The sequence below is a fragment of the Poromitra crassiceps genome, assembly GCF_964638095.1.
Source record: "Poromitra crassiceps genome assembly, chromosome: 4".
In the NCBI taxonomy this organism is placed as follows: Eukaryota; Metazoa; Chordata; class Actinopteri; order Beryciformes; family Melamphaidae; genus Poromitra; species Poromitra crassiceps.
Window position 1 is genome coordinate 71,519,071 of NC_139626.1, and position 12,517 is coordinate 71,531,587.

The window sequence follows — 12,517 nt, forward strand, 5'->3', positions numbered from 1 at the left end:
GGATATCACAGAATTAGCTAGAAATATTTTAGTTCTCATCTTTTGTTTTATTTCCTGAACTTGAAGAACATTATAAAATATAGCCGCAAGCGGCGATGGGCGGGGTTCAAGCCTTGCGCAGATGACAAAGCTTCTGATTCTGACTAGGACATCCTCCTTGATATATCTGACAAGTTTTGCGATCATTGGACAAACAGGTGTGGAGTTACAGCCTTTTTTATGTTAAGCCACACCCATTTCTGGCGTTTATGGCGCCCGCTTTTGGTCGAATTGCACAAAATTTGACACGCATGGTCTGGGATGGTCTCCGAAGACCTCCTGCAAGTTTTGTGAAGATTCCTTAATCGGTCATGAAGTTATGACAATTTAGCTGTGAGGCCACGCCCCTCTCAACTTTAACGATCAATATCTCCAAAACTAAAGTAGCTTTCAAAAATCCAAAAATCACGATTGTAGAGCTTGCTCCATAGATGCTTCCTGGCGAGTCTGGTGCAAATCGGTCCAACGGTCTAGGAGGAGATGTCAAAAATGTGTTTTCCAAACTTTTCCAAATATCTCAAAAACTTTCCAGACGGACATTAAGGGTCCTTATGGCAAATTTGTAGAGCAGGTCCACCTGAACATCTGGGAAAAAAAAAGTTTGAAAATCGGACCAACGGCGTGGAAGTTATGGCCTTTAACGTAAAACCGTCGATTATAGCGCCACCTTCAGGCCGATTCGAAAAATCTTTCTTGAGCAGCTACCTGCCAACAATATCTGTCATTGGGCCAAATGTCAGGTCTCTACCATTTACCAACTCACGGGAATTTGCGTTGGGGCAGATGAACAAGAAGAAGAATAATAATAAACCGGGTGAAAAACAATAGGGTTTCAGCCCCTTCAGGGCTTGAACCCCTAAATAGTGCCTAAGTTAAGTGAGGTAGCTTTACAAAACAGTATGTGACTGCAAAATAGAATACTGTACATAAGCTACATCTTCTGTAAAAATAAGAAAGAAAATAAAATGCTTTAAATAATAAAATAATTCAACACAGGCTGCATGCACAAAACAGTGCAATCTCTTACAACGGTTAGGTTGTATAAAACACATACTGGAAGAAAAAAAAAGTGCGATCTCTTACAACTGTAAGAATATCAGACTTGTGTACTTTAACACATACTGCAAGCAAAATAAAGTGCAATCTATTACAACAATGTATTAGACTCATGTATTTTAACATACTGTAAGCAAAAAAGAAAAAAGTGCAATCTTTTACAACTGTAACTCTATCAGCATCTGTGTAAAACTCGTATGAAACTACTCCTTCTATGGGAGCAAACAGTAGAATGAAAAACCAATAAAAACTTGGTCACAAAAAATTAAAACCACTACTCTGCCTCCTACCTCTGTATCCTCCTCCATCTCCTCTCCCTCATCCTTTATCTCATCTCCTCCCTCTGAAATGCTCCACTCTATGGGAGCAAAATGAAAAACCAATAAAAACTTGGTCAGAAAAAATAAAACTATTACTCTGCCTCCTCCTCTGTATCATCCTCCATCTCCTGTCCCTCATGCTTCATTCCATCTCTCCCATCTCCTCCGTCTCAAATGCCCCACTCTATGGGAGCAAAATAGCAAAATGAAAAAACAATAAAAACTTGGTCAGAAAAAATAAAACCACTACTCTGCCTCCTACCTCTGTATCCTCCTTCATCTCCTCTCCATCATCCTTTATCCCATTTCCTCCCTCTGAAATGCTCCACTCTATGGGAGCAAAATAGCAAAATGAAAAAACAATAAAAACTTGGTCAGAAAAAATTAAACTATTACTCTGCCTCCTCCTCTGTATCATCCTCCATCTCTCCCTCATGCTCCATCTCCTCTCCCTCATCCTCTATCCCATCTCTATCACCCCCCATCTCCTCCCTCTCAAATGCTCCACTGCGGAGTCGTTGGTTGTGGTATGAGAAGACCAAGGCTCGGAGGTTTTGGTTAGTAGTTGATCTTCTTCGGCTAGACAACACCAGCTTGTAGAGGCTGTTGCTTCGTTCAGCATCAGCCGAGTTTGACACAGCATCTTTGTATCGTTTGGCCAAGGTGCTCAGCACAGGAAGTCTCTCCTGTAAGCCATCCCAGAACACATCCAGATCCACCACTCCACTCGGTGCAGCTCTGAGTGCTCCTGGGCACAGGGCTTGGAAGTAAGAATCAAATTCATCGTTGGGCACGTCAGTGAAACCTGGAATGGCCTTGTAGCTTGATACAGAGTCATCCATGAATGCAATGTTGCGAGGGTCAAACACCCTGACCTCCTCAAGAGACCTTATGGCTGGCTGCCCATCTGACATGTACTTCTCGAGTTTGTCCTCAGCATCTTGGTATGCCTCGCCAACTGTGTTGAGGATCTGTCTCTTTGTGGCAAACGGGAGGTCAAGCCCCTCGAAGTATTGGGCACAAGTTGAGCTGCAGATCCTCCAAGTAGTTGATGCTCTTTGTGGTGACTGGGCATCTGCTCTGGAAGATGTCCAGAAGCTGGGGAATAACTATGCACTTGTCAGCCATGATCTTCATCTGTACATTCAGCGACTGAGCGAGGTTTGAGTCTTGAAGTGTGGCGTTGAGTCTCTCCACAGACTGTGGTGCACTTCTGCCACACACCTGTGAATGAAAAACACAAATAGAAAAAGAAAGAAATGGAATTAAGTTAAACATACAGTATTCACATTAAATATAGTTACATTTCTTAAAATATAAATTCAGACAAAAGTTTATACTTCAATCAAACTAATATCACAACCTAAAGTGTGTTTGTATGTGCAAGTGTTGCTAATAGGTGGATCAAAAGGAAAGAGTACTTGCTTCATGCTATTAGTGAAGGAATGCACATTTGATTTACCTGCATTTCCAACTCTATGAATTCTTTGTACAGTCCAAAGTGCTCTGAGTGGTACTGCACGGCAGAGAACCATGAGTTCCAGCGTGTTGCACATGGATTTGGAGGTAGCCTTTTTTCCTGCTGGCAGCTTGTTTGTCATGAAGGAAAGGTATCTTCTTTTGCTTGATCCAGCATGGTAGAACATCTGGGAGAAGCTCAGCATGAAGCTGTTCAACTGATCAAATGGTTTGCGGAAGGCACTGCCAATGAGATTCATTATGTGCGCCATGCATGTTATGTGCAGGGAGTTGGGGAAAAACGACTGCAGTGCAGCAGTGAATGCTTTCTTCATGTACGCTGCATTATCGGTGTCAAAAACAATGACATTCTCATTGTTGATGCTGTATTCTTGTAGACACTTCACGACAGCCATGGATACAGTTGAATGATTGCACTGCTCAAGGAAAACTTTGTCTGCAAGGTAGGCCAAGATCCTACCAGATCCATCCTTCTCAAGTGGAGCAAGGAGGAGGTTCAGCACGCATCTCCCCTCTACATCTGGAGTCTCATCAAATATCACAGCAACAGGCTTTCCGGCAAGATGTGTCTTCAGCTCATCCTTTTCCTTGGCATACACTGCTCCCAAGTACTTCTCTTGAAGTTGGTGAAAACCTGGAATGGCTCCTCCATTGACTGGGGTTCCTTTGCCTTTCCGACATGCTGCCACTCCGAACGTTAACTTCCATCATTCGGACTGGCGGTCGTTCACCTTAGAAGCCGCAATGCCGACCTTAGGTTTAGGCGTGGGGGTGGGAGAGGTTAGGTTTTGGGTTAGGGTCTGGGGGAGGTTAGGTTTAGGCATAGGGGGAGGTTAGGTTTGGCGTGGGGGTTGGGAGAGGTTAGTGAAAAACGGGGAATATAGACCCCCTTTCGGAGTGCCGATATTTCGGAGTGGCAGCACGTCGGAGTGGCAGCATGTAACCCCATTGACTACCTTCTCCCTAAGAAATCTCCTCATTGCAGGATGGTTACTCTTCGAGAGTGGAATGTTGACTGCAGTGCAGGTGGCGACCCACGTTTCACAAATCTAAAAACAAAAATGACAGCCTTTATTTAATTAAAATAGTTAATTTAGACATTGCTTATTTTCTATTTCTCTCTCTCACACACACCAAAACTAACAGCTGGCGTTAAGTAAAATAATTTCTGCATTGTTCTTATCAAAGAATCTCCATTGTAATTTTAAAAACATTTAATTTAATTACTTTATTCTCTCTGACACACACCAACACGTTCTCACTCCGACCACGTAGCATATTGACGCTTTGTCCCGTCCCTTATGCGCCACTTGTTACTAACATGGTACCCTTGAGCGACCCATGAAACGACTTGGGCTTTCCGACTAAACTCAATGCAAACCCATAGAAGTCAACTTTGACGCTTATGGCAACTGCTCCCCCATCAGCCTAACTGCTCGCCCATTAGTCAACTGCTCACCATTAGCGTCTGGGGGGAGGTTAGGTTTAGGCGTGGGAGGTGGGAGAGGTTAGGTTTAGGGTCTGGGGGAGGTTAGGTTTAGGCATGGGGTGGGAGAGGTTAGGGTTAGGGTCTGGGAGAGGTTAGGTTTAGGCATGGGGTGGGAGAGGTTAGGTTTAGGGTTAGGCTGGTTTCACACCGGCGACCCAAGCCTTGCCTATGCCTTGCCTTTACCCACGCTTTTTAATAGGCGTCCGTTTTAGTCAACGAGGCTGTGTACACCGGACGCCTGAGCATGAACCCTGCGTGTACCCACGCCTTGCCTGTGCCTTGCCGATTTTATCGAATAGGCGAGAGTTCTATTTTCACGCCGACAAGGCGCGTGCAGGCAGGCTTTTCTGTCAAGCCATGAAAGAAAAACGCGACAATATCCGTGGGAACTGCCAAAGTCAACTGAATTTCAAAATAAAATGGAGTTTCTACAACAGTATTGAGCAGAGAGAGAGAGCGAGAGAGAGATTGACGGGTGGCTATCACGTGGGGCTTTCTCCCTGTCGGCAAACAAATCTTCATGAGAGAGAATAGCGACCGAAGAAGCAAGATGGACAATGTTGTTGTGCCAGCACATATTCTTGCAAGATCACCTCTCTAAAATGTCCGACTATAGTCAGACCTGGTTATACATATCCAGCATCAATAGAACATTAAATATATCAGATTTATTTTACCTAGAGGCTACCCATGACAATTCTGGACAACACGTGAAAAAATACAGTCGGGAGAGAGGAGAGGCGCTTGTGACTCGGCTCCAGGTTCGGCGTGCAAAAGGCGTGCGGTGTGATCGCAAAAGCGTGTAACAGGTTCACGCCCAGCTCGGCGTAGGCGTGGGTTGAGGCAAGGCAAGGCGTGGGTCGTCGGTGTGAAACCAGACTTAGGGTCTGGGAGAGGTTAGCTCCTCCAGACCCTAATGGGCGAGCAGTTGACTAATGGTGGAGCAGTTAGGCTAATAGGGGAGCAGTTGCCATAAGCGTCAAAGATGACTTCCATGGGTTTGCATTGAGTTTAGTCGGAAAGCCCAAGTCGTTTCATGTGTCGCTCAAGGGTACCATGTTAGTAACAAGCGACGCACAAGGGACAGGACAAAGCGTCAATATGCGACGCGCTCAGAGTGAGAACGGGTTGCACACACACACACGCACGCACGCGCACACACACACACACACACACACACACACACAGCTTAATTAATATAATTTCTGTATTGTTCATCTTCTCAAATAATCTGCATTGTAATTGTAAAAACATTTAATTTATTTTCTCCCAATTTTGCCCACTTTTCTCTGCCTTACCTCTTTGCTTTCCTTTTCCTCCCTTCATCGTTTATCTTCTCCTTTCTTCCTCATCCTCAATCATGCTATTATCACTTTGCCTTTTCTCATACTTTTTGCTTAGAGCTTCATATTTTTCCTCTTATCCTTATTTCCTCTTCATGCCTTCCCTGTCCTCCTCATCCCTTGTTCATTGTAAAATTTTCAAACTAACTTTTTGCAGCATTTACTTACTTAACACGTTCACTGCCGTGGACGAGATATCTCGTCAAGCAGAAACCAACGGTTGACTGCCGTGGACGAGATATCTCGTCCAAAAAAAAAAAAATCTTTTGACGGTGGGACGTCAATCAACCCCTTTTACATCTCCTATTAAAATATGGGAGGTATTGAATGTGTATAATCTATTTTACCGACCCACTAAGTGGCGACAGTGCTCTCCAGACGAGAGAAAGCCAAGCAAAAACAGCCGCGTGAGGAAGCCATTCTCATGAAAATGGATTGGCGAAAACGCTTTCGCTTTCGCGCAGGGAGCTGGCGGTGGGGGATTGCAAATTTGCATAATAGATTATGGGTGCAACACACTTTGAAACACGCAGCATAAATAAGACCAGAATCGCAAAAGCTTCATCAAAGCTCTCAACCGAAACCCCAAGAAACGAGCGAGCCCATCCAGACTCGCCCGACGAGGGGCAGCCAGGCAGCACAGACAGCAACTCGCTTGTCACACACCCGCTGCAGCCACGGAGGGAAGAGGAGAACACACACGGAGGGAGGAGTTTGAAGGAGAGGGGGGTTTCCTGCTGTTATGGAGGAAATTACTGTTCAAAACTATTGTTTAGATGTCTGACGTCTTACTGATGCCAAAAATAAATGGTTAAAGTGATTGTTCTATCGAATTTCACAAAAAGCCATTTATCTCAGCTTAAATTTTCAGACGCTGAAACCATGCTGTATTCAACTGCTAATTTCTACATAACTACTAACTCTACAAACTAACTCTTTTAGACAGAGAAAGCACACATTCTATTAGTTCTTTTGAGATATTTTGTGTTCACAAAATACTAGCAGAAAATAATCCTTGGCTCTTGAAAGATGAGTCAGAATCCTCAAAAAAAAACCTTGGCAGAAGCTACCTACAGTAAAAAAAAAAACTGGTGGCAGTGAATGTGTTAACACATTGAGTGCCAGCCATTTTTTCAATCCTGTAGGTAAGTTGTGCCAGGGTTTTTTTTGAGGATTCTGGCTCATTTTACAAGAGCCGAGGATTATTTTCTGTTAAGAATTCGTGAACACCAATCATCTAAAAATAACTAATAGAATGTGTGCTTTCTCTGTCTAAAAGAGTTAGTTTGCAGAGTTAGTAGTTATGTAGATATTAGCCGTTGAGTACAGCATGGTTTCAGAGATTTTCAGAGAGTTTGGAGATAAATGGATTTTTAGAACCACCTCACGTGCCTGTGATTATGGGTGCCCTTGTCTCCCACTCTGTGCGCTCTCTCTCTCTCTCTCTCTCTCTCTCTCCTCTCTCTCTCCTCTCTCTCTCTCTCTCTCTCTCCTCTCTCTCTCTCTCTCTCTCTCTCTCTCTCTCTCTCTCTCTCTCTCTCTCTCTCTCTCTCTCTCGAGAGAGAGAGAGAGAGAGAGAGAGAGAGAGAGAGAGAGTGTGTGTGTGTCTCCAAACTCCTCCCTCCGTCTGTGCTGCGCAGTGCTCTGCTGCTGGGAGACTCTCCCTGGCAGCGAGTGTGGATAGGTCTCACTGTCTCTTGGGTTTGAGAGCCCCGATGAACCCCCGTGCGACTCTAGGCTTTATGCTGCTCACCCAGTCCATTTCTGGAACCCCCCACCGCAGCAGCGCGAAGCGTCCCCGCCTACAGTATGAGAATGAGGCTCGTTCGTTTCTGACTGTAAAATCGCCAAGCCATTTCCGCGGGAGGCGGCTGCTTTTGGTCCACGGGTCCCGTGGCTGTGGCTTTGTCTCTGTCTCTGTCTGGAGAGAACTGTCGCCACTTAGTGGTCGGTAAAATAGATTATACACATTCTCTTGCTCCAATAGTGATATAGAAGACGTAAAAGTTGTTGATTGATGTCCCACCGTCAAAAAAAATAAATGTTTATGTAAGACGAGATATCTCGGCTCTGGCACTCAAGCGTTGGATTATGTAAGACGAGATATCTCGGCTATGGCACTCAACGTGTTAAACTTACTTTTTACTTTCAATACTTAAGTACATTTAATATCAGAAAATTAGTTTTGATACTTAAGTACAGAAAATATCAAGTACTTTAAGACTTTTACTCAAGTAATATTGTAATGAGTGACTTTGACTTTTACCAAAGTATTTTTCTGGGAAGATATCTTTACTTTTACTTAACACGTTATGTGCCAAGGACGAGATATCTCGTCTTACATAATCCAACCGTTGAGTGCCAAAGACGAGATATCTCGTCTTACATAAACATTTTTTTTTTGACGGTGGGACATCAATCAACCCCTTTTACGTCTTCTATGCCACTATTGGAGGAAGAGAATGTGTATAATCTATTTTACCGACCACTAAGTGGCGACAGTTCTCTCCAGACAGAGAGAAAGCCACAGCCACGGGTCCGCTGGAGAAAGCCAGCGGACCCGTTTCAAGGAAATAGCTGGGCGAAAACTCTTTCGATTTCACACACACACACACACACACACACACACACACACACACACACGCGCACGCGCACACACACACACTCGAGTACCTTTGCGCATAAATAAGACCAGAATCGCAAAAGCTTCTTCAAAGCTCTCAGCCGACACCTCAAGAAACGAACGAGCCAGTTTTACAGTCCAGACTGCCCGAGAGCGGCCGCGGAGCCTCCTCCCTCCGCAGCACAGACGGAGGGAGGAGTTTGGACACACACACACACACACACACACACACACACACACACACACACACACACAATACAGTATACAGACTTGCCCAAGGGCACCCATAATCACAGGCACGTGAGGTGGTTCTAAAAATCCATTTATCTCTAAACTCTCTGAAAATCTCTGAAACCATGCTGTACTCAACGGCTAATATCTACATAACTACTAACTCTGCAAACTAACTCTTTTAGACAGAGAAAGCACACATTCTATTAGTTCTTTTTAGATGATTGGTGTTCACGAAGTCTTAACAGAAAAGAATCCTCGGCTCTTGTAAAATGAGCCAGAATCCTCAAAAAAAAACCTGGCACAACTTACCACAGCATTGAAAAAACGGCTGGCACTCAATGTGTTAAGTATGGTTTTCGAGTACTTTATATACCACTGCACGGGGTGCAAAACAGCTTGCCTCCACTTTCATGCAAAACATTTGGAAATTGTTTTGCACGGTCTTTTGCTGTTATTTTAGTTGGCAAATGTGAGCGGTTTGCCCTCCTCATCATGCTTCCTCCAGTTCAAGTGAATGCGCGCAATGCGATGACATGTTACATTGCGTCGCGTAATCTCGTCACTTCCTGTTGTAGCAACATATATCTCAAACCCAGGTAAAGATGCGGCATTTTACTAACTTTTTGCGGCGAAATCGCAGGAATTTTGAAAAATTGCAAGCCCCCGCAAATCACTGCAAATCGCTGTTTGGTTGAATTTGCGTTAATTATTGCGATCGCAAAATCGCAATTTCCTGGAGGGACTGACTGACTGACTGGTTGTGTTGAAATGGAGGCTTCACTTCCCACATTGCGGCCTGATAGTGACTCTCTCCCTCTCTCTAGCTGACATCATCATCTTCACCACACCACTGATCTACCAGAAAAATCAGGTGCTGTTTGTGTGTGTGTGTGTGTGTGTGTGTCACGGGCAGGGTCACTAGTTTGATCAATAACAATAACAAGGCTCTATGGGTTGACTAGCACCAGTGACTCCGTAACATGTAATAAGAAGGCTGCCATCAAATGAGGGACATTAGCTCACCTGGCCAGTTGTCTTGTTATAACTCAGGCTCCAAGGGCTCCTCCCCCAAGCACTTGTCACAGGGACAGGACTCAAAAACAAAGAGGACTCCACAAACAGATGAACTACCAGCTGTCACTAACAGGCATGTTGTTGCTACTGGGTGCCGCCATCTTGTCCCGTAGACACTGTCTACGGGAGCCTAATATGGACATAGGCGTCCCCTCACTACAAGCTAACGTCCACTCCTTTGACAGCCATAAATATGAATATAAATATGAGCCCAGAGGCACTCACTAAAAGTAACACATCATGTGACCTCTGACCCGCTGTTACACACAACTGGAAATATATAGTGTAGTTATATTTAATTCAGCTTTAGGATGCAATTTACATTTTTATATGTGTGTGTGTGTGTGTGTGTGTGTGTGTGTGTGTGTGTGTGTGTGTGTGTGTGTGTGTGTGTGTGCGTGTGCGTGTGCGCGCACGCAGACACAGATTGACCAGTACATTGAGTTGGTCCGGTCCAGAGTGGAGGAGACGCTGCACAAGTGAGTTCAGATCCCCCCCAAAAATAATAAGAACAAAAGATGGCGACGGTCAAAATGCCAAACTCAAGGCTTTTAAACAGGAGGCACAATTCAATAGAGAGCCAAGCTGTGTGGTCACTCAGTCTATTTGGTCAGGATCGCTCTCTGCTCTGTATTTCTGACAGTGAAGAGCAGGGCCGCGGGAAGGGGGGGTGCTGCAGCACACTCTGCTGTTTTGTATTGGATTTGCAGTCTCAATAAAAAAAAATCAGGAAGTAAAAAAAACCTGTTTGCTCTTAAAATACTGAACCAAACGTCGTCAAAGTTGGCACATGTCTTAATTATAGTTAGTTTCCCGCTGAATGTGTCAGTACTTTATTAATATCTTACCTGGATAAGCTCAAATGATGTTTATATTATCAGTCCGACTTAGAAGCACTCTCGCCCGGCCAGACAGACGCTGATGGCCGCCTCCCCTCTGGTATGCACATGCACGAGCAGCAAGCTCCGGGCCGCGGGGTGCACGCAGCTGTGCAGCAGTGCTCCTTGCCTCTCATGGCCGAGGGAAGGCTTTGCCATGGGGATGAGAACAGTCTGACATAACGTAACGTTAACGTTACTTTATTCTCGTCAGAAACCACTCCGATTTGCATGTTAAAACAAGTTTGCAGCCTAGGAATAACTGGAAAACATGTTATTGATCTATTCACGTCAGAGGAAGACAGAATTAAACAAAATGATATGAGAAATACACAGCATGTCTGCCGTGTGACTTTTCCGGGTTTAGTGTCCTGCGTGGGGGGGTACAGACGGAGGTAGGGGAGGAATTTCGAGGTTTGACTGACAGATTGAGGGTGAATGGCGTTACGAGAATTACTCACAAGCTCGTTTTAATGCTTTTCCATTGGTTGCATTTGGTAAAACCCACACAGAGACGTAAAAATCAGAAAAAATGGATATTCGGGGTCCTGCCGACAGCGACGATATATATGATTAAAATGTGTTTTATATGTTTTATATAAAACCCTATTTAGGGTTTATGAGCAAAGCAAAGAGGGTGGAGATGTTATTTTGATGTTTGGTTTATAATAGTAAGATCATAAGATATATAATAATAAGCTCAGTGTTTCTGCCTGTGTTGCTGTCTGTTGTAGTGTAAAACGACCTAAAGGGAGAGAAGGTGGTGACATGAAAGTGAGTGAGAAAAGGAGAAAATACTATACACAACAGTATAATCCTAATGTTAATTTAAAATTAGATATTCCTCTAAATATGGCTAAAAAACATCCAAACGTCCAAATAACATCCAAAAAAAATAGACGGTGCCCAAGAGTCCCTTCCTTGCAGCACCCCCTGCTTAAAATGACTTCCAGCGGCCCTGGTGAAGAGATACTCTGCCAATTGATATTCATGGTTTAGGGGCCAGATAGCAATGAAGGTTGTTTTGAAGTACTCTATCTCTCTCTCTGTCTCTCTCTCCAGGCTGCAGGACAGGTTACCAGGAGCTGTGAAGCGATCCAAAGAGGATTGACACCCACCCTCCTCCCCACCCTATGCGTCATTGATGATAATAAGACTCATTCAAACAGCCGCTCTGATCATTTCAGCCTCTCTTAAAAACTGATCTGTGGGTCAATGTAATAATCAATCTACCCATGTGAGGTCATTCAGGTGGTTATTAAATTTAAAGAATAAAAAATAAAAAGTTATCTGACCCAGTGTTTCAGAGTGCTGATTGGCTGTTTGGCAGTTCAGAGACTGTGGGTTCAACCCTCAGTTACCTTCTATATTTTGAAAGCCGAGTTTAAAATGTGTCATAATATACTGACAATGCACATCATTACCAGTAATGACCAGAGGGGAACCGTCTGAGCCTTCTAGGTATTCAGTGAAGGCCCAAGAAGAAATTGAAAAGAAAATAATTTCCCCCCTAATAAATTATTTGTATTTGTTATTTATTAGTTTTTATTCATTGAAATAACAGTAATAATCTCCCTAAATTGTTCAGATCTTGGACTCACTTTGTTTCAGCAAATATGGGCCTAGAACGGCCTAGAACCGCCCCTGGGTGTGTATTCACACCAGTGGAGGATATTAATGTATCCAAGGGAGGATGATCCTCCCTTATTTTTTAGAAGAGATGGGGGATTTTATTTAATAATATATTTGTTTTTTTTAGAAAATATCAATCAAATGTGTTTTTTCTTAATAAAAATTCATGGTATTCATGGTATTCTTAAAATGCTTCAACAACAGTGACACCTGTAGGGCACTGATGGGGCGGCATGCAGATAGAGTCTGTCTGTCGTGCCCTCAGGGGTACAGTAGAAATAAATCTCCCCCTAGGGCGTTTCATTTCCTTGGTAATTTATCTCATGCAAATCTATGATTGGTTGAAAAAC

At 43.8% G+C, this 12,517-nt stretch overlaps 1 protein-coding gene across 1 annotated transcript in view; it reads left to right on the forward strand.

Annotated features, from left to right (window-relative positions):
- Positions 1–11,646, forward strand: part of LOC310775931 (reticulon-3-B-like) — a gene marked incomplete at both ends in the record, with an annotated part of 57,807 nt that extends 46,161 nt beyond the window's left edge. The window contains 3 exons of the mRNA XM_083636053.1: positions 9,408–9,454; positions 10,078–10,136; positions 11,598–11,646. Of these exons, the coding sequence (XP_083492179.1) occupies positions 9,408–9,454; positions 10,078–10,136; positions 11,598–11,646 (155 nt within the window). The remainder of the gene's footprint in view (positions 1–9,407; positions 9,455–10,077; positions 10,137–11,597) is intronic.
- Positions 11,647–12,517: the final 871 nt, after the last annotated feature.